The sequence below is a fragment of the Prionailurus viverrinus genome, chromosome D2 (assembly GCF_022837055.1).
Source record: "Prionailurus viverrinus isolate Anna chromosome D2, UM_Priviv_1.0, whole genome shotgun sequence".
NCBI lineage: Eukaryota > Metazoa > Chordata > Mammalia > Carnivora > Felidae > Prionailurus > Prionailurus viverrinus.
Window position 1 is genome coordinate 72,104,468 of NC_062571.1, and position 26,121 is coordinate 72,130,588.

Here is a 26,121-nt window from a genome sequence, read left to right on the forward strand (position 1 = left end):
GGGACATAGGAAAATAGACATTGACAGATCAAGTGTGAGAAAATAGAAATTTATAGGAATAGAAGACATTTATTTTAGTAAAGTTTTGTTAAACTAAAAATAGTTCCTACAAATAGCAAGTTCTCCTAAAATATGATTCAATTTATATAAACACTCGACTTTTCAGGAACACATTTGTAGTATGAAATAAAGTATATGGGAAAACGTCCCAACATAAGTAACTTACATTCAGCCCTTAGGTTTAAACTAGAAAAGAAAAAAAAGCAAGGAAGCTTCCCATGGGGGATAAACAAACATGTCTTCTAATACCTTAGTGTGCTGAACAGTGACAACCCAGACCTGAGACTAACGCTTGGTACTTTCCATTAGAAATACAGAGGGCACCTGGATGGCTCAGTTGGTGAAGTGTCCGACTCTTCGTTTTGGCTCATGTCATGATCTCACAGCGCACGAGTCTGAGCCCCACGTTGGGCACTGTGCTGACAGCTTGGTGCCTGCTTGGGATTCTCTCTCACCTTCTCTTTCTGCCCCTCCCCCACACTCTTTCTCTCAAACATAAAAAAAAAAAAAGAAATACAGAATACATGCAAAGCCACCATTGTTTGTGGACCATATTTATTTCAAACCAAATCTAAATCTACTCCTTGAGCCATGTCTCAGGCAATTTATGAGCAAAAAATGAAACAGAATATAATGCCTGGCTCTCAGTTAACCAATCTGGATGTAACCAGAAAACACCTCTTCTCTGACATGGTAGGAGGCTCTAATTCAGTACCTCTGGGTTCTCTATTGTACACATTGTTATGTGTATACAGAATCGGCAAACCTTGGACCTAGGATGACTTAAATATCCCATGGTCTAGTCTCTTTATTGTACAGATAAGGACATGGGGCCACGGAGAGACGTAAGTTGCCTGAGATCACAGAGCTGCTCGGCGGCAATGGTAAGACTCAAGCCACGTAGGGTGGCAGCATGGTCAGCACCCTGGGTGAGACCGTGATGTTTCTGGATGGCCAACTTGAGTCATCTGAAAATGATATGTCTGGTACTTACTCCTAGGTGTTTGCGGAAGGACTAAAGAATCCTTCTCTATAGAATGCGCACTGCAGCCCTTTGTCATGCTCAATGGGAGCTAAACTGATGTCCTCCCCTCCCCTTCCATCTTCTCACCCAGCCATTTGTCAGTGCTCTTTCTCCTGAAAAGTTTACCCACCGTGAAACAATCAGCTGTGGACTCCAGATAAGGCCCTGCCCCTCCTGTTTTCATGTATTTCATAGTCACTCGGTAGCCTGGAGTCCACCTACCAAGATGGCCAAGGATGGATGGCTTAAGATGACAATGCTGAGTTCATACCGTGAGAAGACACCAAGAAGGAAATGCTCATCCAGGGAGGAGAGAGGCCAGCGTGTGCAGAGGGCAGGGTGAGCTACAGAGAAGGCTCATGGTCTTGTCCCTCCTCCTGTACCCCTCAACCCAGCCTGAGCTCCCCACCTGCCCTCAGCTCAAACAAACACACAAAGCCACTCTCCTCTTCCTCTCTTTTCCCGCTCAGTCCTGCCCTGGCTCCAGAATAACAGGGCAGCGTATTTCATCCCAAGACGCCAACAGTTAGAAACCCCAAAAGGGAGACTTGTTAATGGAAATCAGTCTCAACTTGCTAGCTTCTTGGAGGCCTTCCAAGTGTTGTTGATTAATTCTCACTTCTCAATACACACACACACACACACACACACACACACACACACACACACATGCTCATGCACACACACATGCTCCCCGCTTACCCCACAGGATCCAGTGAGTTAGAACCCTAATCTTACAAGCTTACCAGCCCTTCTGTAAATAATGGCTGTTGGGACAAGGTGACTTTGGGGTAAGAGTTTCCCATTTCAGGGGAAAAACACAAAACTGTTTTTACTGTTCTCCCTCTTCCCAGGATCAGGGCCCTCAGTAAACATTCAAAGGCCTGTGTACCATTAGTCTTTGGGGGACTTAGCCTCCCCCATGAGTCGGCTCCAAGCAAATTAGAGAAAATAAGTGACGCCAGGGCTTTTGAGCACTCACGTATCACCTGGTGGCCTGGCATGGGGTTAAAGGGAAGGGACAGATCCTGAGGTTGAGCACAGATTGTGACATGCCTTTAGACCAGGAAGCTGGAGGCACCATACCTTTGCAGGTGAAACATTTTATGTGGAAATGTTTGGTCTGGACCCGAAGCACTTCACCCTTGCATGGCTCCCCACATTTATGGCAGTGAATGACAGGCTTCTCCGATGGGTGGTGAGGGTCCTGAGGGTGCGCCACTGGAAAAAACCGACAAGAGACCCATGTGAGTAGAAAGCATTCCTACAAAAGGGGTCAATTACGGGCGTACATAAATATCCGCATAATTATGTTACCCAATGAGCCACACGTTGATTCAAGAAGGATGAACTGAGCCCCTTCCCTGTGCCATCATCATGAGGATACGCTGAAAAATAAGAGAGCTGTGGCTTTAACAGTCCAGGGGGGAAAACACTTGACTTGTCCCTCTGGGAACCAGCAACCCTCTTTCTTCCTCCCAAACCTCTGTAGGACTACGTAACTGGGCCATTAAATATATGATCTTGTATGGTTTAATATTTTGTAATATGTATTTGTCATATGTCTTTATTTTGGTCTAGAAACACCTTTCAGTAAGGAGTTCACTATTGACTGTAAGCTCCTCAAGGATGGGGACAATTTCTTACAGTTCATATTTTCCCCCCATTTTGTATTCTTCTTCCTTCCCCCAGCTGGTCAGAGCACAGCAGAATGCTCATGCCCCAAAGGAGCTCAGCAAAGGTTTATTGACTCATTAGATAGCACGTGCTGGCTAGTTTCTCATCTGGTCTACCAGAGTCACCCCTGACCTTCCTCTGGCAGCTCATTTCACCCGCTGGAGGCCTATGAGGAGCCTCCTGCCGTGTGCACATGACCTGATACACACAGTGTGGACGCTAACTTTTAAAAAAAAGAAGTTACCAATAACTATGGGGGTCTCTCCGAACCTCAGTTTCGTTTCCTGTAAACCAAAAGGGATCGGTTGGACCAAGGGACTGCCAAGGTCTTTTCAGGCTCTAAAGTCATACGCTGCGTCTCACTGGCATTGTTCTCCCCGTTTCCAGAGTTTAGCCTTCAGAACGTGGAAGTTATTGAGACTGTCCTGGCCCATAAAAGGCAGAGAGATGACACTGTGGCCTGGAGCTGACCGAGGGTCTTCATGTAACCCGCAATTTCTCCAGCCAAAGAATGCAGAGAGGCACTTTTTGCTAGTTTTTTTTTTTCCTCCCTGATTTGAGTCCTCGGGAGGAAGAACCATGTGATATAGAGAAATGTATGACGTAAGTATCCACAAACACAGGAGATGGGATAAGAACAGCGAACCTAAAAATTAATCAGCCAACACAAAGAACAAAGATGACTTCTTTTCCTGCAACGGCAAAGCCAGGTAGGACAGGGGAGAGCTGTGGGCAGATATGCTGACACTTGATTTAGAGAGCCCGTTACGGCAAGGAGCTCACAGGACACCACAAGTATAATGCTGCATTGTTTCTCTCAGACCACTCTCACGTTGTCATTTCACCTGGAAAGAGGAAGAACGACCCAGTCCAAATAATCCATTGCTAGCTGAGTTCTGAGCAACAAGGTGGTCCTTGGGAGATTTTGACCAGGAGCAGGTGTGGTTTCAGGTTAAACACCTGATCCGAATTCTCTGCCCCGGACCTGGGGAGCGTCAGCAAAGGTACCACCATTGTGACACGCCTGCGTGGCCTTCTCTGCCCCCTGGGATCGCTCTTGGAAATGTGTATTTACACCAGAAGTCAGCGTTACCAAAGGCAATTAAGGAGGGGCATCCTTTCCAGATTGCTAAAAAACAAAACAAAACAAAACAAACCACTGACTTTTAAAGTGATGTGTAACAAGGCCCCGAATCTATTTACCTGGGCATTAAAAAAAAAAAAGGTTCGCTTGGGGCGCCTGGGTGGCTCAGTCAGTTAAGCATCCAACTCAGGCTCAGGTCATGATCTCCCGGTTCATGAGTTTGAGCCCCCCATGAGGCTCTCTGTTGTCAGCACAGAGCCTGCTTTGGATCCTTTGTCTGTCTGTCTCTCTCCGCCCCCTCCCCAGAATAAATAAATAAACTCAAAAAAAAAAAAAAAGATTCTCTAGCAATATTTGCTTTAAGTACTGGTGGAAAATATGACTATGAATTTTTGTTTTGTTTCTTAATCCTGCTTCCAGTGAGAATGGAGGAAAGGGGTATTTATTGAGCATCTATCCACTAAATGGCAGGCATGGTGCTTAGTGCTGATGCACAAGTCATTCTCTCCCATCGTCACCACCGCCCCCGCCTCTCGGTGATGTGAGTAATACGGTTCCCATTTGACAGATAAGCAAATGGAACAAGTTCTTGAGCAACCTGCTCAGGGAACAATAAGTAGAAGCTGGAAGCTCGACACCCAGGCCTTTCTGCCTCCCAAACTTACGCTTCTCCCGTACTATTTGTCTGAGTTGCAAACTGTTATGAGTCAGGCAAGGATTTATTTATCCAAGCTCCAGGGCGGTTCTGAAAGCAGCAACTAGGACTTGGCTTATGAAGGGAACAAACAGTGTATGTGATAAAGTATCACTAGTGGGCGTGGCACCCGGTGAGAATCTGCAAAGCAGCTCTGCGGACCCCCTGAATCAGAACCCCCGGGGCCATATATCCAAAAATTCCTCAGCCCCACTGAACGAGGGGTGGGAATTAGGGATCTATCATTTTAGTCAGCTCCTCAGGTGATTCTTACCCACATTCTAGTTTCAGAACGATTTTCCTCTAGAATTGAAACAATACGGATAAGCAAGTTACAGGAAAGTTAACTGAAAAAAGCAATCCATAAGACCATCCTCCTCAGAAACAATACTGGAGCAGAGCGGATCTCTTGGCCGTAAGGGAGAATGCATTTTTTGGATACTGTTGTGCAGTTTCTCTTGATGCTTGAATTCCTTATAGCTAAGCAAGTAAGCCGTGCTGAGTAATGATGAGGGAAGGAAAATATCATTTCACTTCTTGGCTTTCCCCTTTGTCTCAACGAAGGTGCCAGACCGACTGCCGGCACCAGCCACAAAGGTCAGAATTGGGATCGGCATCTGTATTTTGCAAGCATTTCCCTCTGGAAATATATATTACACCATGTCCTCCTGGCCAGAGGTGACCTTTGTGCTCACCCAGAGATGAGCACAGCCTATATCGTGTCTACTCGCCTTTCCATCACACATCAGCCTCGGTAGGCAGACACATATCAGAACAACGCCCTTGTGAAGAAATGGGCTTTCCTTATTAGAGAATGCAGAATCCAAAGACCAAAAGAAGAGTGTTCATTTCACCCCAACAACATCGACAAAAGAATCTCGCTCCTTTTTAAAGAAGAATAAAGAAGTTCGTTTTACCCAAGTGCCTTTGGCAGTTTGGCTAACACCACATGTATGTTCGTTGGCTCCAGTCTACACGTTTTGAAATAACGCCGAGTCAGTCGCAATATGGCAATGACAGTAACTCCACCCTCCTCTTAACGCCTGCTGGCTCTGTTGCTAATTTTTACGCCACTGAGCCATCTTTCAGAGCCTGGCTGGTCCCTTGTTCTACTGATAGGGAGACTGGGGGGCAAAGAGCTTACATCCCTTGCCCAAAGTTACTAGCAAGTTACTGGCAGAGTCACATCTAACGAGCTTCCTGACTCTTTCTACTGTACCAAGTCAATGATTTACCCTGGAACTTGCATGGACATGCTTAAAATCTTTCATGGCTCATCAGTTCGTTGCTAAAATAAGAATAGTACAGGGGTGCCTGGGTGGCTCAGTCGGTTAAGCGGCCGACTTCGGCTCAGGTCATGATCTCGCGGTCCGCGAGTTCGAGCCCCGCGTCGGGCTCTGGGCTGACAGCTCAGAGCCTGGAGCCTGTTTCAGATTCTGTGTCTCCCTCTCTCTGACCCTCCCCTGTTCATGCTCTGTCTTTCCCTGTCTCAAAAATAAATAAAATGTTAAAAAAAATTTTTAAATAACAATAGTACAATGAAATACCAAAAGCATGGTCGCATACTTTCTGAACAGTGAGGAAATATATATGAAGAGCCACGAGTCCATTTGCCCATAAAGGTAAAGGGATTCCTCCACTATGTGGTATCCAGTTTGGAGGGATTCTGGCTACTCAGATAAATAGCCCACTGCAAGCTGAAAAGTTTCACGCTGCCTGTCACAGGCAGACAAGGCAAGTCAGTCACATCTCTGAAACTCCATTAAGGACAGAAACCAAAGTGCCATTTTGGATGCATTACTTGTGAAAATGCCTATGAGATATTGCAGGTGGTGAGGTTGGGGGACTGAGATCCGTAAGGCAATCCCAGTAACCTTCAGTGTCCCCAAGCAGAGGCCACTACAGGTATTAAGAAGGCCACAAAGACTAGGCGAAGTCCTTCCTTTTAATCTACAACCAGCCTCGTCTTGCCCAACAGACCAAGGTACTAGACCCCCAGAAACAGAACATCTGAGAAAGCGTATCTGAAATAGAAATCTCCTCAGCAGGTGACAATCACAAACCCATGACAGAGTACGCAGCGTGAATCATGACTTGTCCCGGATTATCTAAGACATTCAGAATCCTCTCCTGGGTGCCCTCCTCTCCCAAAGGCCCCAGCACTCCCTTAGCCGCCTTTGAAACTACAACGCTTTGTGCCTGATGGCTTTCTGAGCGCTCACATCTGCATTTTGTCATTTCACTCTCAAAGAGCACTAGGAGGCAGGAAGGACAGGAACGGTCAACCCCGGTTAACAAATGGGCAGACAGAGACTCAGAGGGATGAAGTGACTCCGCCACGGTGACACAGCCAAGAAATGGAGTTGGCCGCCAATGAATGCAGTGCTCTCTACACCCAAACAGTCCCCTGATCACTGCCACTCGGAACCCTGTAATCATCCTTGATTCCAGCCTCTTTTCATGTCCCACTAAATTCTCTCCGCTGTCTGAGAGACAGTGCCTGGGCACCCCCTTCCTCTTCCCACCCAGATCCTGCCCTTCACCCCTTTTTCTCAGAGTGTGGAGAGTTTTCTACTCCCTGGTTCTTCTCCAATGTGACCTGCAAAGAGGTGGCACATAAATCCCCACTAAGTGTGGGCTGTGCTTGGTGACTTCTTCCAACGAGGGCAGTAGGGACAGGAGGGAAAGAGGAACTCTGCAGTGGGAAAATCTGGTGGGCACTACCTCAGCCAGGTGCTCAAGGTCAACATCAACAGTGACAGCCACAGTGATAGTCTGTACCTGTGAGATGATGTGGTAAAAATGGGCACTTTGCCTCTGTGATCTTCTTTCCAAAAAAAACCGATAATCCTAGTCTAAGCATGAGAAAATTCCCAGATTGACATTCTACAAAGACCTGACCAGTACTCTTCAAAATTGTCCAAATCACCAAAGACAAGGAGGCAAGTCCTCTTGTCACAGCCATAAGAAGCCTGAGATGATGTGGTAACTAAACCTAATGTGGCACCCTGAGGAGATCCCAGAACAGAAAAAGGACGTTGGAGAAAAACTAAGAAAATACGGATACAATATTGACTTTGGTTAATAATGCATCAATATTGGTTAATTATAATGCAAGGATTATATTAATGTAAAACGTTACTGACCTGGGAAATTTCAGGTATACAGAAATTCTCTGTACTAACTTCTCACATTTTCTACAAATTGAAAAGTGTTCTACAAAATAAAGTTCCTTAAAGTAAAAACAAAATACTTCTGATGGACTCAGTCCCAGTCCATCAAGCCTAAAGTGCTCTGAGTAGCTTCAGAGATCTTCAATAACACGGTCCCCACCAGCTATTTAGATATCTAAGCTATTTAGTATTTGCAGAGTACTGAGCACTGTGAAAAGTGGTTCTGAACCAACCGCAAAGAATGCACACAGTACTCTATGACTTGTTTATATAAATATGCCAATCCTCTTTTGGTTGGGCCCTCTGACCACTCCCTGGTCTACGATCTTCAGCATCCCCAGAGCCTTCACACATGGCTCTGTGCCTCACCTAGAACCCTTTCTTCTTTTCCTGCTTGTCCAAATCCAACCTGACCCATGGGGCCGAGCCCAGCTCCTGGCTCTTCTCTGAAGTTCTCACTCTGGTCTGTGTTGATCCAATATTCCATTCTCCCCCACGTCCTCCCGCACTTAATACCTGTATTGTCACCCAGCATCTGACTTTGTCTTGTTTTGTGCTTATTTTGCTTTTGTGTCACAATGCGTCAACCCTGGCCTTATGCAACCGCAAGCTCCACAGTCAATTACTCCAAATTTCTGGTTACTTCTCGCTTCACGCAGCAAATAATCCGGGTTGCCATCTCTGGACTTCTCAGTTCAATTTCTGGATCAGGGAAAATATGGTTGCCACCCAATACCGTTACTGGAGCATCTCCCACGTGAAGCTACGGAGTTCTGAATTCACGGCATCTCAGTAGATAACTCCACTCTATTATTACAGCAGGTACTATTTATTGAGGACTTACTATGTTCCGGGCATTAAGAGGACTAATTTATCCTTGTGATCACAGATCATTCTCACAGATGCCTTATGGGGGTGCTGTCTTCTTATTCCTATAGTGCTGAGGAGGGTACCTCCGCTGAACTGGATCCCTTGTTCAAGATCACACAGCTAAGAAGTAGTCTGACTCCAAAGCCCGTGCTTGGGAGCACTGCACAGGGGATTTCCACAGGAAAGCCGTATCCAGCACAGAAGGAAATGAGACCAGTGCAACATACTAGCTAAATTCTGATTACACAGCTCACAGGCGGGGAACACCCAGCTGCACCATAATCCCAAAGGTAACACCTGCTAGTAAATAAGCAGATGGGAAATAGCACTTCAAATATAAAAGGAAATTAGTCCAGGCTGCAGCAATTTATGGGAAAAGAACACTCACAGGGTGAGGGTGATACAGGGAGGAAACGCAGCCTGCCACCAGGACGGCCGTCCCTGTGGCCTCCGCCTTGAGCACGGGCCTGGATTGGAAAAGGTCTCTTGTGAGGATTCGTCTGCATCTGCAATCACAGAATGATATTCTGCTGGTAAGGTTGGCTGCCGCTTAAAGGTGGGCTTCCTATTCTCCTAGGAGTCTACGTTGCCGAGACTGTTGGATTACCTAAAATATTTTCTGAGCTTCTACCCCATTAGTTCCCATTATAATGGTAAACACACATCACAGAGATGCTCCGGCTTCTCTCCACTCCTACTCCCCTTCTTTGTGCTAGAAGGGCACTGCTATTGAGCCCAGGAAACAAGAAACTCAAGAGTTTACGTAAGTGCACAGAGTGCTTAATTTGCAGTTTACCTAAAAGTCAATTTCCTGCTGTGCCAAGTGGTAGTTCCTTGGAGCTACACACCGTAACCCTGTCATTAGCTGCTCAAAATGATCTTCCTCTTTAATGGGCTTCCACGACCTATTTTTTTTTTTATACCACGTTAGTTTGTTAATCAGGATTATTATGTGGGCACAAAACGCAGGGCTGCCTTGGCACTGACACTCCCGGCAGGCGGGCAGCAGGACGGCTGAGTTCTGGCTTCCCTGCCACCTGTCACCCTCCACTTGTAAGATGTCCGCACACTCAGTTCGCCTTTCTGACGCGGCGCAACAGGTCTTTGCTATTCCTCTCAACTAAAAGGCACAGTCAGCAACCGGTCAGCCGGGCTCCTGCTTATAGAAACGTCCCAGGCTCAAATCCAGTTAATCTGATTCTCGCAAGGCAAAGAGGTCCTAGGATTATGATGATTCAGCCAGGAAGTTTCCTCCTTGTAAATTACATGACGCTTTGGCCCGGATGTGCTACACCTGCCTTCTGTAGAGGAAGGCAAGTCTCAGAAAGGGACCTAAAAGTCACCTTGGTGCCCTCGCCGCCTCCTAAAAGAGTGAGTCCTCAGACACACCTCTAGGCTGAGATAACTCACTGAGGCAACACCCTTCTGTGACCTCCGCTAGCCTTTCTTTGACGCACTCAGTAATGTTACTTTGGGGTGCAGTCATTTGCTTAGAGTCCCGCCTCCCCTCCCTCACAGTAATTGGAAAGGACTTTGGATCAGGAGGCCGGATCCCTGCCTCTCGGGCCTGCGTTCCCGCCATGTGCTTCTCTTCCCCCGAGACGGTAAAGAGGGTCTAAGAATACAGGTCTCGCCTCCCAGGTGACCACATGACGTCATCCCCTCCAGTACTACCCTAGCGCACAGAGGTCCGCGTCAGCAGAAACTGTCACCAGCCTGCATGAGCAGGCATGTCTCACGTATGACAAAAATCCCTTCTGAAATTTGATAGAGCCTTTTAAGGCCAGCCGGGAATCTCACATTGTCCCTTCCCCGGAAAGCCCATTTAGAAATGGATCGAGTCGGGGGGCGCGTGGGTGGCTCCGTCGCTTAAGCATCCAACTCTTGATTTCGGCTCAGGCCATGATCTCACGGTTCGTGAGTTCCAGCCCCGCATCGGGTTCTGCACTGACAGTGCACAGCCTGCTTGGGATTCTCTGTCTCCCTCTCTCTGCCCCTCCCTGCTTGCTCTCTATCTCTCTGTCTCTCAAAATAAGTAAACATTTAACGACATTAAAAAAAGCAAAAAAAAGAAATGGATCAAGTCAAACCAAGTGGGCAGTGGCTTCAGTCGGAACCGGGCTGGCAAAACCCTACATCTTTACAGGCTGCTAGAGAGTGACCTCCTTGCTGACCTAGAGACTGGGACAGACCGTGGTCCCCCTGGAGCCATTCTGGGAACACGAGTTTAGAGACAGGATCACGGTCTATTAGCATCCGGGCCTACGGTCACGGGACAGGGTTTAGCTTAGGCACGATACCAATATTGGCTTCCAACTCCAGACACCTTAGAGGGGTTAAAATAGAAAGAACCAAGACGTAGGTCCAGGCATCCCTGTGAGGTACGAACTGAAGTCTGACAACAGCACAGGAAGCTCCCGGCTGTCTTTGCCTTTTGTTTTGGCTGCTTTTACTCACGGCTCAGGATACTACGGGAATGACCGATTAGTTAAAAATAGCATTTTAGACAAACTAATGAAAATGACGGATATGTGCATTCGTACTTCACGATTTATAAAAGGGGTCCAAGTATATTATCTCCCTTGATCCCATCAACTTCAAATTCGCCTCATTCTACAGCCATGAAAAGTGACCTTCAGAGACGCTAAGGGACTTGCCCCACGAGTGGGAAGCCGGAGCTGGTTTTGCTGTGGAGAGCCGGCCGTGCACTGCCCGCCCAACTGTGCGGCCAGTGACTTCACCTTGTAGTTTGAGATAGGCCGTGGGGGGAGAGTCGGCGGGGGGGGGGGGGGGGGGAGGGGGGGGATTTACACTATGGTTATTGGCAGCCTTTACACATCCAGGCTTTCTCCTGCCCCCCCTCCCAGAGCGTTTACCAGCACACCACGGTGTCCAGGCTATAATGCTAGTAAGCAGCAAGATGAGCCTTTTGGTTCAGGTAAATTCCAAATTCTCGAAATCAGAATTTGAACCCTTTCTGAAAAGGCACTCCCACTCGCACTTTGTGGACAAACACAGCAGCTCACCTTGCCCTGGTTCTCTCTGGTGTCTGCACCCACGGCGAGGCGGGGAGGGGGAGACAAACGCAAATAGTTCGTGTTCCCAGCGTCCAACACGCAAAATCAGACACGATTTTACAAATGCTAGAACTGCTCTCTGGGTACGGAGAAGAGATTCTCTTCCCGGAGTTTAAGAGAGCAGAGACTTCGCAAAGTCTATCACCGGGAAAGAAAAAATATGTTTGAAGTCCTACGCAGGACTGGGGGACAGGGAACAGAGAGACATTAAAAATATGCCTCCATGAAAACGAAATGCAACCTTACCATCCTCGGGAAATGATCTCTCATCAACAGAGTCAACAAATGTTGACCGAGTGATTGCTGCTGCGTGTGCTGTGTTGTGCCGGCACTGTGGGGACTCCAGAGACAGACTAACCAAGCCATCCCTGCCTCTGAAGGTGGGGATCCCAGACAAGTGCACAGCCCGCAGCAAGTCCTACCTGGAGAGCCGATCAGAGCAGAGAGAAAACCACTCGGGGGCTTTCCTGGGAGATGAAGGGTATAGGACGGGCACAGACAATATGTAAGGACTTCTGAAGAGACGAGCAAGCACTAGGCTGGGACAAATGGGTGGAGAAAGTTCCGCTAGAGAGGAGAGAGTGTGATTTGACACTGGGGGGTGGGCTGCAGGTGACAGGGTGATGGGGAGGACAGTTCAGAGAGCAGGGGCGCCATGAGCCCTTCGGGCCTGAAGAGGGGAGAGCCCGGAGCATGCTGGGGGCATGATAAGTCAGGCCTGGCCATCTTCTGAAATAGAGGCTTCATGGCCAAGAGCAACAGAAGGAGAAAGGGGCAACGTTTCTTTTTTTTTTTTTTATTTTTTTTTCAACGTTTATTTATTTTTGGGACAGAGAGAGACAGAGCATGGACGGGGGAGGGGCAGAGAGAGAGGGAGACACAGAATCGGAAACAGGCTCCAGGCTCAGAGCCATCAGCCCAGAGCCTGACGCGGGGCTCGAACTCACGGACCGCGAGATCGTGACCTGGCTGAAGTCGGACACTCAACCGACTGCGCCACCCAGGCGCCCCCTTTTTTTTTTTTAATTTTTTTTCAACGTTTATTTGAAAGGGGCAACGTTTCTAAGCCCTTGACATTCCTATAAACTCTAGATCCTTACAGCTTAGTAGGGTAGATAGAGGGAGATGGAAGGAAGAGGGTGGGGAGAGAGAGAGAGAGAGAGAAAATGCATGAGAATGAATGCATACGAATACAAGGTAGCGAATAAATCGTGTGCCAGAAGAAAATTATAAGAGGAGGAAAGAGAAACCAGAAAAATGCTTCAAGAAGGAAGCACTCCTATGGCTGTGCGTCAAAGGAAGGGAGGGACTTAAATGAGTGGGAAGGAAGAGGAAGGCATCTTAGACAACGAAGGGTGGGACAGGGTGTGTTTGGGGGAACATCTGGAAATCTGGTTTAGCTGGAGCACAGAGCGAAGGGCATCGTGGAATACAGGACAGTGAAAGACGTTTGCCCCTGTGCCTCCTTGGAGGGCAGGTTAAGGAACAAACTTTACCGTTCCTTAATTCTCTCTGGGTGGAGGTCTTGAGTGGAGTGATAGAATCAGAGAATAGTCTAGCTTATCTCTGACGAGCTGTGGTAGGACTGTTTTTCAGCCCACAGTGTAGGCAAACTGGGAGCCCCCTGCCCTCACAGGATGGCGTGCAGGGAGAGGTCACCCCAGTGGGCGAGCCAGTCACCGCACGGGTTCTGGTCAGAGAGATTTGGTGTGAATCCTGGCCGCACCCCTCTCAGCAATGTGATCTCAAAACAAGTTACCTTTCTTCCCGAAGCCTCAATTTCCCCTCCTGTGAAATGAGGATAAATCCTGCTTTTGATACTTGGGAGGATACATGAGTTAATGTATGTAAAGTGCTCAGCACTCTTCCTGACAGCTCGTGAGTGTTCTTGAAACGGAAGCCATCGTTGTTTCCGTGGAGTTTCTTTTTTTTAATTTTTTTTTATATATATATTTTTTAAGTTTATTTATTTTTGAGACAGAGAGAGACAGAGCATGAACGGGGGAGGGTGAGAGAGAGAGGGAGACACAGAATCAGAAACAGGCTCCAGGCTCCGAGCCATCAGCCCAGAGCCCGACGCGGGGCTCGAACTCCCGGACCGCGAGATCGTGACCTGAGCTGAAGTCGGACGCTCAACCGACTGAGCCACCCAGGCGCCCCTCCGTGGAGTTTCAATGCAGCAACATGGTGGGTCACACCTTAAGGTCCTTGATCATAAATACCCACGCACTCAACCCTCAAAGTCAAATATGCTGAATTTCCTGTCCTGCTCTCTTCTGTGACTATTGGCAATGGCACTTGCTTTTCTGCTGTGCGATACCCAGCGAATGGTCAGTTCACCCAAGGAACCTTACAGCTTCCAATGTATCCATTCCAGTTTATCCCATCGGGCTGTAAACAGTAGGATTGGCCTTATCAAATTCACATTTCATACAATTCACACAAGTCACCTGTTTAAAGCGCACGATTCGACGGCTTGGGGTATATTCACAGGGCTGTGTGACCAGCGTATCAATCTAATTTTGGAACGTTTATCATCACCCCCAAAAGAAATCTCATACCCCTTAGCAGGTACTCCCAGATCCTGCCCCTGTTCAGTCCTTGGCAACCCCCAATCCATTTTCTGTCTCTGTAGATGTCAACCAGCAGGTTTGACTAGTGTGTGTTAGTCTCAGCTTTTCCACACTTGCTCAGCCATCAAAGGGAACGACTGTAGATACATAAGCAGCTAGGATCCACCCAAACCCTCTACACATCTCATACCTCATTGAGGCACGAAATCCTCCCCAGTCCCCAGCACATCCCCACCCTAAAAAAAAAAAAGCCCTCATTATCATTTCATCTCCGCTGCCCTCTTGGGAAAGACCCCATGAAAAGAAAAAAAATATATGAGCAAGATACCATCAGACCCAGTTCATGACTCATGTGGGAATTTTCACACTCACCGCTTGCCCAGAGGGATGTCAACACCAGTGTCGGCACCAGAGATGGGTCAGAAAATTAGACACAATGAGATATGCCTAGGAGTGATTGATGCCCTCACCAAGCAGGGTGTCTGGGGGGCTTACTGAACAGTTAGGGGGAATGTGTCTTCACTGTGGGTCCGTGACTCATTCGCGCAATCCCTGTGTCACACAGCAACCACAATGATAGTTTAGGACAAAATCTGAGCGCATCGTTCCACTGACCAAGCCCTCCAAGTGCTTTCATCACACTGCCCAGGATGCCCCCCTGTGGCCCCGGAGCCCTGCCCACCTCTTCAGCCTCCCCAGGAGTCTCCAGCTCCCAGGCTCCAGTTCCCACAGCTTCAGGATCTCCAGATGCCCCCATCCCGCCCCCAAAAGGCTCGTCCCCTAGCTGCTTCCTTCTTCTGGTCTCATCCTAAAGCAGCTTACAGCTCTCAGAGGGCTTTCCCCAAACTATCTACATAAAGGCAGTCTCCTGGCTTCCCCACTTACCCTATCTCCTTCCTTGCTTTATTCTCATAATCTAAACATTCTGTGTATTTTCCGTGCTCTCCACCACAAGGCAACTGCCACTGTGTCCCCAGGGTCTCGCACAGTCCTGGCATAAGGTCCATGCTCCCTAAATGTGTGTTCAATCCATTCATTCATTGAACATGAGTCTCGTTCTCTTTCTTCACAACAGCCTCCAGGGGAAACTGCAAGCAAGTTGAATACCTTGGGTTCACGACAGTGTCTACCCTTTAGGTAATTCTGGTGATGTCAATACACTCAACTAATGACATAAGATACAATGCTTGCTTAAGTCTCAGGCTCAGAAAAAAACCAAAAGCTGAAGGGATGAGCTTACTGACGGACCAGTCTCAAATCAAGTCTGGCTAAGTTTCGGAGAACCACACAGCAAAGCACGATGGCCAACCGAACGGACCTTTGAGGAAGAACCGAGGTGGCCCCAGAACCTTGGAAATGTTCCCTACGGTGTCCCCAGGGCATGACATGAGGCTGTGGAAGAGTTGGCAGGACCCCTGCAGGTGGGTGGTCCACTTCCTCCAGGAAGAATCCGGAAGAACTTTAAAACCACGGCTTTTACCGGGTCCACAGGGACCTGAAACCAAGTCATTATTAGATACCTCATTTCATTCCACGGCAGAAAGACAGGGTAGAGTCATCAGTTTGCTTGCCCAGGGCATGTGGGCATCACAAACCCAGCTGAAGAATTCCTTGGTGAAGTTCTATCACAGGACAGGAGGTCAGTGGCCACAGGAAGCCACTCGTGTGGTCCTGGAGCAGCTTGGCATGACAAAGGTTTACAGTGTTGCTCTGCTTGAGGCAAACTGCAAAGAGATTGCCCAGCAGAAATGGGAGGGGGGGGGGGCTTCCCTAGTTCCTTAATTTATCTATCTCAGTTCTGTTTATTTACCTGAGTCCTGAAACCAATCTGATGACTTAACTCCACCACAGCGAACGCGGTGCCCCTGATTTTACTCAGCCAAGAGGAATGATAACAGTAATAGCAAGAACAGACCATCGCGGGGCTCTTGCCATGTGCCAGGCATTGTTGTAAATGCTTCACACATATCAATGGATTCAATTCTCACCATAGCCCTATGAAGTTGGTGCTTACAATATCTTTATTTTTTGATGAGGAAATCAAGGCACAGGGAAGCTAAATGCCTTGTCCAGGGTCACATAATCAGTAAAGGGTAGAGCTGGGATGTGACCCCGGGCGGTCTGGCTGCAAATCTCCCACTCGTAAACACAACTTGTTTCTCACGTAAACCTCCAAATCCTGAAGGCTCAGGGGATAATTCTACAAAGCCACAAAGGCGAATGGCAGGATAGTTATACCACAAGCAACAAATGAGAAAGAAACGGACATACACGGGGAAGCGTGCTGGAAGTTCAGGCTCTGAACCTCGTCTCTCCTGGAAATCCTATCCGAAGGCGGTGTGGCACTGCCCTCCATCCATTGCAAATTTCATTCTTCTAACCACCCACGTGTTACTCTCATTTTCTCTGCAAGGGATCTTGGGCCATTCCCTTTCGCTCTGGACTGTGCACCTACCCTGCTACTTAAAAAAACAACAACTCTCCAGGTCAACTGACCTTCATTCACTTTATTGAGCACCTACTGCAAGATCCATGTTTGAAGCCTTTGCAGATATCATCTCATTTAAATTAATCCTGACAATAAAATGTGGAGATGGTCGAATGGTTTTTCTCCAGTGTTTTTATTGTTTTATCAAAGTTTAAGAGACTAGATACGCCTATATTCATAAAAAACCAAATATGTTTCCAATGCATGACAGCAACACTCTACTCCTCCTCCTGCCCCACAGGCAGATGTGTTCAACGTTTGGTGTTTTTCTGGCCTTCAACACTACATTTCTTTTTTTCTCTTTTTTCTTTTTTTGAGAGAGAGACAGATTGTGAGCAGGGGAGGGGCAGAGAGAGAGGGAGGCACAAAATCCGAAGCAGGCTCCAAGCTCCAAGCTGTCAGCACAGAGCCCGATGTGGGGCTCGAACTCACAAACTGTGAGATCGTGACCTGAGCCGAAGTCGGACACTTAACCGACTGAGCCACCCAGGCGTCCCTATTATTATTTTTTTAAGCGGGTTTTTTGTTGCAGACACAGCAATAAGGCTTTCCAATGCTTAAACTCATCAGATAGCTTACCAAACCTCCCCCACCTGGAGAGAAAAGGGGCATTCTCAGTACCGTTGTTCACCGAAGAAAAAATGGAATCTTCGGCAGGGTAAGAGTTTGGCTCCCTGTCCTCTGGGAAGTAAGCAGCGGAGACGTGTTCATGTGATACTATTTGCCAGCGTTCACCCCTGGGCAGCGCGCCGCCTCCAGGTAAATAAGATGTACCGCCTATGGGCTGCACAACCCCAGAGGGTCCTGCTCCACTACAGGAGGATCAGAACAGCGCCCTGGAGGGAAGCGATGCACAGGCTGTGTAACAAAAGGGCCTTCCCACCTCTCCAAATGCCCCCAGATTGCTTGCACGGTACCGGCCCCCTGCCTAATAGTTTGTATCGGCTTCCCTCTGTGCTAGCAAGCTGCAGCTCTCTGTCTGGCCTTGTTGGCTTGATTCGTGTTTCGGCTCTGCCTTCTCTGCCCACTTATTATGCAAACCCACAATATTAGCGCCGCCGCCCTGTGGTCCTGTGGCTTTCGCGGTGGGCGTGGCCTTTCCCTGAGGGCGTCTCCAGTCACACCAGCTCCCTCCGAGGGCAAGAGGCCACTCTTGGCCTCTTGTTTCGAAAGTCCCAGCGCACTGAGAGTCCTGTTGCACACTGCAGGGGTGCCTCTCACTCGAGATGGGAGTGACGGCAGACGTGTCCTGAACCGGAAGAAGGACCACGACTTTCCTGCTATGCTGAAGGCTTGCTATCACAACTCAGCTCTCAGACGTTCCTGAGTGAGGGGTGACTTCTCTCCAAAGCCCCCAAACTACAGTATTTCTGGAAGCGCTCGGAATGCTATGTATATAGCACACGGTGCCCCACAGACAAGCAGAAGAGCGGCTGCACTGATGGTGGGTGAGACGATGCCCGACAGGCTGTGCCAGCCCTGAACTTGCCCTTCTCTCCTTGGCTGAGATGCAAAACCAAGGAAACCCAGTGAGCAAGGTGACAGGAAGTGGTGATGTGGAAACATAGGGAAAAATGCTCCTAAATGAAAAAGCAGTTCCAGAAATACCAGGCTTAGAAGCTGATGAGGCCTAAACAGGGGTTTCCTTTGGCTTTGCTGCTAAACCTGAGCCAAGTGGCATTTTACTCGGCATTTAGCAGCGGGGTCAAGTCTTAATTGTTTCAAGCGCCCAAAAAGAGGACACCAAATTCTGGCCAACATCTGTTGAGGATAAAACGATCGCTAAAAGATTCTATGGTTATTTTGTCAAAACTTTTCCAGCTGCAAGGGAAGAAACCCAACTTCACCAAAGCACACCCATCGTACGAGTATCCAAGATAGAAATGGGGGTATTCAAGATAGAATGGGGTGCCCAGGAAAGTACCTGATTCTGTCTTCATCCAACAAAACTTTAGGTTTTCAAACTTTACTTTGACCTAATGAAACATGAAATCAGTTCAACGGATCATGACCAGCGTATTTTAAAACTAGAAGAGAATAAGGTGCCTGGGTGGCTCAGTTGGGTAAGCATCCAAGTCTTGGTTTTGGCTCAGGTCGGGATCTCACGGTTGTGAGATCCAGCCGGGCACTGGGTTCTACACGGACAGTGTGGAGTCTGCGTGGGATTCTTCCTCTCTTTCTCTGCCCCTCCCCTCCTCATGCACACTGGCTCACGCGTTCTCTCTCTCTCTCTCTCTCTCTCTCTCTCTCTCTCTCAAGATAAACGTGAAAAAAAGTAAATAAAAAAGATAGAATATAGAGTAAATGTATCGTTTCACGTGACTTTTATTTTAGTCATTGCTATGCATATGCGCAGGAGTCCTGGGTCCTGATGTGTGCAAACACACTGCCTGCTGTGGTTAGATTTGGTGAGTGGTGTTTTAAACCCCAGACCACAACCTGGAGGCCCTGAGGCTGAGTCCTGCCCACAGACGTGTTTCGTTTGGCCCACACAAAGACTTTTTTGTCGCTGTTGTGTTTGAAGAGAAAGTTGCATCATTTGCCAACGTTTAAACATCCGGAGATTTTACAGAAAAATGCCTATTTCTGGTCAGTCTTGAAAATTGGAAGCTCTGGCCACTTGGTGGACGTCTCCCCCTGAGAAGTGGGTGGGAGCAACAGAGTAGTTTCTCTCTTTCAAGGGCCACGCGGTCTGGTTTGCCCCAGTCTCCACTCAGTTAGGTCACCTGCCTAACTGGAGGCATCTGCCTGTACAATCTCTGGTTTGAACCAGATCCTGGACTCCTTCTTTTTTTGTTTAATTCTTTAAAAATATTTATTTATTCTTGAGAGAGAGAGAGACAGAGCACGAAGTGGGGAAGGGGCAGAGAGAGAGGGAGATACAGAATCCAAAGCAGGCTCCTGGCTCTGAGCCGTCAGCACAGAACCTGACGTGGAGCTTGAACTCGCGCACTGTGAGATCATGACTCGAACCAAAGTCGGATGCTTAACCGACTGAGCCACCCAGGCGCCCAGTCCTCAACTTATTCTGACCCACAAAGCCCTCTGTTCCCCCTTGCTTGTGTCCATCACTGTACTAAGTGACCCATTAGATGCTCCTGCCAGACCCAGCTGGCTGTCTTTCCTCAGACAGAGGTTGTGCTTCATTGCTTCTGTTTTTGCCAATTCGACCACCTCTCATTTCCTCTTCATCTACTAGTTGTACTGTTATTCGTCCTTCAAAGCCTAGCCTGCTATGACCTCTCAGTGGAATTAATCACTCCCTGCACTGGGGTCCCATGCTACTTTAATAGTTCTCTGTCAAATATATTTCACATTGCATCATAACTATCTCTTTCCTTGTCTATGTTCCTTGCTAGAATACGAGTGCGTTCAGGTCAAGAACTGCATTTTGTTTGTTTGTATTCTTGATGGCGTACCTCTTATTGGGTTCTACACATTTTAAAAAAATTTTATTATTTATTATTTTTTTAATTAAAAAAATTTTTTTTAGCGTGTATTTTTGAGAAGAGAGAGACAGAGCATGAGTGGGGGAGGAGAGAGACAGCGGGAAACACAGAATCCGAAACAGGCTCCAGGCTCCAAGCTCTCAGCACAGAGCCCGAGGCAGGGCTCGAACTCACAGACCGCGAGATCACGACCTGAGCCGAAGTCGGATGCTTAACCGACTGAGCCACCCAGGCGCCCCCCCAAATTTTTTATTTTTTAAAGTTTATTTATTTTGAGGGAGAGAGCGTGAGCAGGGGAGAGGGGTGGAGGGAGAGAGAATCCCAAGCAGACTCCACTGTCAGCACAGAGCCTGACACGGGGCTTGATCCCACAACTGTGAGATCACGACCTGCGCCGATATCAAGAGTCAGAGGCTTAACCGACTGAGCCACCCAGGCATCCCAGGTTCCAGACATACATTTAAATAAATATAACCATCTCCCCCACCTACACATACCATTCATTCATGTATTAGTTCATTCAACATCAGTGAGCACTTACTATGGAGAAGACACCGTGTTGTGGATACAAATTGAATTAAATGCCATCCCTAACCATAAGAAATATACAGAACCCCTCAAGGCCAATCTTAAATACTCCCTTTCCTAGACTGCTTTTTTTTTTATTCCTTCGAAACACAACTCTTGCTTTGAACCCCCAAAGAATATTGTTTATACCCATCCTACTGCCTTATTTCCCCTTGATTTGCATTCTCAGTCAGCACCCCTTCCAGCACCGGCTAATTCATTAACCTACTGAAGGTAGGAACTTTTCAGCGTATCAGGCAACTCCCAAGACGCCTTGCAGAGTGTAGGCCTTCGAAAGTCTATGATGTGATCAATAAGCCCATGGCTACGGTTCATCGTTTCAGGTGGGGACCTTTGCAGATGGCAGAACTAGTTGTATCTTCCACATGAGCGGGTACAGCATAACTGGACTTCAGTCCAGCAGAAACCGCTCTCGCCATTGCCCCCAAAACTCTCTTCTTTGGTGGCTGTCCAGACAGGGTTCCCGTGAATGGCGCATAGACAGCAGTCCAGTAGACACTCATACATCCCATGGGTTACTTACCGGACCCTCCATGGACCTGGGAACCCACAGCCCCCGCCATTTTTCTGAGGGGTACTCTCCCACCAGCCACTCCACTGTGAAATAACCTTGTCATCCTTTGCTACCAACTTCCGGTCGTTCTTAATTTTTCTCAAGCGTCTTTCTTCACAATGTTTCACGTAACGGACAACAACAGAAAGAATACAGACAGCTAGAATACAGAGGAGCTAGAGTGGGGGTGAGTAAAACACTCCGCGCCTCAATAATAGATTTTAGCTCCTCGAAGACCAAACAGGAAGCTGTAGCCTTTGTGAGCGAAGACACGTCTACTGAAGCCATCTTTTACCAAAGGTCTCCAAAGAGCTCTAAAACCCCAGTGAAAAGGCTCACCTGGCCCTTTGGGGATTAGGATTAATGCCTGCGGAGTGGCACTCCTGTGCCTGACTGCAAATCAGTGCCGCCTTCTCCGAGCCAGGCTGAGCCCCAGTCACTCCTGGGAAGAGGTGCTTTGGTTACCTTCGTCCCACACCCACCCCGCCCACCCTCTGCCCAACCAGTGTCCTAGGCTGACAGCAGTATCTGGCCACCCGAATCTCACAGGAGGCCCGGTTTATTACGCACTATACAGCCTCACTCTACACTGTAGGAGAGGCGGCGAGAATAACAGTCTTGTTTCTCTTTGACTTCTGTGCACGGTTAGCGAAATGGAATGGAGAGGCTACTTGCAGAAGAGTTCTCACTTACCTGCTTGCAAGGCTGATCCTTTTACCCACAGAAACGGTGGATTAGCTAGACCATGTCAAAGTGTGGTCCCTGGACCAAGAGCATCAACACCGCCTGGGAACTGCTAGAACTGCAAAACCTCAAGCCGTTCTCCAGACCTACTGAATCAAAAACTCTGGGGGCGGGGCGCAGAAATCCGTGTTTTCACAATCTCTCCGGGTGGTTCTGACGCCTGCTGATGTTTGTGGATCACTGGCCTAGGCAGTAATTTGCCGGAAGTATTAAGAAAGCCAGGATCTTCACGGTTAAGTCCAAATAGTCAAACAAATCAGCCTGTTTGATTGCATTAGGGCATAGAAACTAGCTCCTTGTGCCCCCTAGGGCACACTGGGCCATAATAGCATTAATCATGTCAATGTGAACACAAATACAATGTTTCAAAGAAAAGAGGTCAGGCATACAAATATTCACCCTCCCCAGTGTTAACAAAATTTGCCCTTGAATACACAGCTCCTGCCAATTTGGGATAAACATACCTCTCAGTATGAGTCACCATCGGGCCAACACACAATGAAATAGGAAGCTGGCTGGTTTCTACTGTGGTGTGCCCAGATCAGGCTCAACCACAATGGGAGAAATCTGCACCACTCACCGATCACTGAACCTTCTGAAAAGTTCTCTGGCTCTCTAATGCTGGCTCAGGAAAACACTCGGCATTTTGACCTTGGCACACTAGAGGCAATATCGGGACTCTCCTTCTTGCCCCCCAAGGGCCGTGAATATGAGGTCACACAGAGGGTCGCCTCCTCAAAGTGAATCAGATGAGATTTGCATCTTGGTCGGGTGAGTCTACCTTAGGAGGTCGTTGCTGTGGGAATTTGGAAAAGTCCATTTGTTGTTCTGTAAAAGAAGGTGTTTGTGATGGAGTACAAGCTGTTTTATCCTTTCTAGCCACCTGACTGGGTAATTACAGAGGCAAGAGGCAGGGCCACCCAAAGTCTGGGAGTGGCTGGCTCAACCTGCAGCTTAGATGCTCACTGTCTTCATGTTCTTAAGTCCACTCCCTCATCAAAAATCGTTCTCAAGAGCTCCAGGTAAATTTAAGTCACTGTGTTCCTCCTCTTAGATTTACTTATATGTGCAGCCTTAACTCTAATTATAGAAATGAAGTCTTCTTGAATTTCTGGGTAAACATCTTTTAGACATCTGTGAGTAGATGGCACAGGGAAATGGGTTTATTATTTTTTTAATGTGAAATTCTTTTCCGTAGCTTTGGAAGTCCCAGTATCTGGACAGCCCTACTGTAGTGAAGGTAGGCTGGGCAGAGTCTACTTCCGATGAGAGTAGCACTTTCATTTAGATCATAGTAAGAGCAGTTCACACTTGGATTTTTTTCCTCTAAGGTGGAATATGACTGGAGCTTCCTTCCTTCCAAAGACGCAAAGTTCAAAACCGAGTTGCGTGCATAAGTCACCCATCAAGACCATTTATTCCAAAACCTGTAACATCAGGTTGTCTCCCCTAATAGACAGCTTCTCTTTAGACCTTGTTTAGGAAGTGTCGTTGTCATTGGTGAAAAGCTTGGGGCTTTTCAAGTTAAGGAAACAGTGAAGAAGCTAGACAAGCCCAGGAGTGGGGAGGGGAGGGGCATTAAGCATTAATCTGGGAAGCCGAGTTGGAAAACTGAACCGAAAAGAGGCTGTTAAACACCAAAAAGAGGCCTGAGGGGCAACTCGGACATGAGGAATAGCTACACCACAGAGAAAGATCTACTGTTCTCAGACCTCCCCAGAGATGGAACAGAAACGGATTTCAATTACATCAGGCAGTGTGCACACACCTGAGTGGGTAGTGGCTGTGTGTTTCGGGGAGGGGTGGGGGGGACAGATACCACTAGAGGCAGCAACACTAGATGCCTGTAAAGGTTTTTTACAAGACTGTATACGAAGTCAACAAATACTTGAGGAGACAGCACTTTCTTAAGTCGCACAGGTGATTCAGCTGTTGTTTCATTTTCCCGGTGTTTACTTAGGTGTACAGAGTAATTCTAGAAGAATTTACAGAAGGGATGGGCCCTTGAGAAGCATTAGAAGGAAGCTGTACTGGAATTAGGTCTTTGACAAATACAGAAAAGGAGAATATAAGTATTTCCCGCAAGGGCCAAAGGGGCAGCGTGACACAGGCTGGAGGGAGGAAATGGCCTCCATGATGACTCAAATAGGACCAATGTGGGGAGAAGGGGAGCAGAAGTACAATTAGCAGAGGTTTGGGAGCCAGATAGGACTGGGTAGAAAATCAGCTTCTCTACGTTCCAGCTAAGTGATCTCCGGCAGGTTTCTAAACTCCTGCGAGCCTTCCCTTCCTCATATATTAAAGGGGAGGAATACCACTGACCTTGACGGTTGAGAGATTAGAGACCATGTATTTAAAGCTCTCAACACAAAGCCTGCCATTTAGTATGTGTTCAATAACCAGTGGCTATAATAACATTAAAAATAAGAATAAAACAAGGTGGGCTTGGTCAGGAGTGTGCAGGAGGTAATTTAAGGACTTGAGGAATCCTCAATGATCAGTAGGAAGCTCTGAATCTTACCTTGTCACTCATTTAGGTTTTTGAGCCGGAAATATGAGGACATCGGTGCCCTGAGAGGATTACTTTGGTGCCAGTCTATAGGACACATTGGAGACACAAACACCACTGTTCTCAGAAGCTACCAAGAAACAAGATTGCCGTGTGTGTGTGTGTGTGTGTGTGTGTGTGTGTGTGTGTGTGTCTCCCATTCACCTGAATGTCAGGTGGAGAATATACATTTCTCCCTCGAGGGTGGACTGAAAGGAGTTTCACTGGGTCCCACTCTACCTTAAGAGCAGGTTGAGCCACCCAACATTCTCAGAAACCAAACAAAAAATGGTGTGCCCAAATGTAAAACTCTATTTACCTTGATGTGTCTCCCTCACTGCTAAATTTTTATTCTCTCACATGGTTTCCAAACCATAAGCCTCCCTTATTATTTAAATCAGATGAGTGTTCACATAACTCAATCTCTAGGGTTTATTCTTGTTTTCTCTGACAAAAATCATAAATCCCTCTCGTACTTTTAAAGCGGGCACTAGAACACACACAGAAGCTAGACGATTAGAGCTTTTAAATGAGGAGAGTGGGCCTCTGGAGTTTAGGTCGATGAGAGCATATTCAGGAAGGCACATATTGACTGATAAACCCGCCAAACTCTCTCCTGCTCATCTGTCACAGGATGCAGCAAGGGTAAGGCGTCCTTGAACACATCAGAGAAATAACCATTTCATCAAGATTCCGGGATCAATAAGCCTCTACAACTGGAGGTGGATGGGCGACCGGTTAGCAGAAGAAAAGATAGCGAGGGTCCAAATGTATCAGCAAATGCTATTCCACACTAGGAGAGGTGTTATCTACAAGCAACCTTTCTCTCCCGTCAGGGTCAACCCCAAACCAGATACATGCAAACTTTACCCAGGAGAGAAAATAAGGGCTCTCGAACCAATGCGAGCTAAGCCATCCTAAGTGGTGAGCACAACGCAGCATCCATTATCACTCCTTCACAAGGGCCCCCGCGTTCCTCAGGACGGACGTGCCATGAACTAAACCTGCTCAGGGGAGACCTGTGTCGGCTCCGGGAGGAAGAAGCGAGGCGTCTCTGGGAGCAAGAGGGAACGGAGAGGACTAGAAGAGTCCGGGGATGGAGAAGACAAAGGTTCGGGTCCCACCTCTGAGCACAAGCCAGTCTGTTTCAACTGGTGAGAATCTAGGATGGGCGGATACTAGGTAAGCTGTGCACGAGAAAATTACAGATGGAGACGCGGTGCTGCTTCAGAGGGGCTCGCCATCTAGTGAGAGAGCCAGCGGACGTCCACACACTGTCCTAAGTGCAGTCACCGCTCCACGCACGCCATCTGATGGAACACAGAGGATGAACCCTTGGTCCAACCACCCGCTGTGTGACCTTGAACAATTTCCTGACCCTTTCTGAACCCCCGTTTTCTCCTCTCCAGGATGAATGCCTGGACCACGTGCTCCCCTGTGCCCGTCCCACTTTAAAAGCTACGGTGGTGGCTTTCTTTCCACAGAATCTCTCGTGTACCTGCCCCACATCCTGCCTTCC

General features: G+C 47.8%; 1 protein-coding gene across 16 annotated transcripts in view; it reads right to left on the reverse strand.

Annotated features, from left to right (window-relative positions):
• The window catches only part of ABLIM1 (actin binding LIM protein 1), a 299,642-nt gene that overhangs the window by 136,898 nt on the left and 136,623 nt on the right, over window positions 1-26,121 (reverse strand). For 5 of the 16 annotated variants that reach the window (XM_047826498.1, XM_047826499.1, XM_047826493.1 and 2 more), the window contains exons 1-2: window positions 8,971-8,991; window positions 2,171-2,305 (exon numbers count right to left, since the gene is read on the reverse strand). Coding sequence is in view for 3 of the 16 variants with exons in the window: in XM_047826492.1 (XP_047682448.1) it covers window positions 2,171-2,305 (135 nt within the window). In the remaining 13 variants the exon portion in view is untranslated. Of the gene's footprint in view, window positions 1-2,170; window positions 2,306-8,970; window positions 8,993-26,121 lie in introns of those variants that run through there. The other 11 variants (XM_047826501.1, XM_047826497.1, XM_047826489.1 and 8 more) reach the window with 4 other exon arrangements.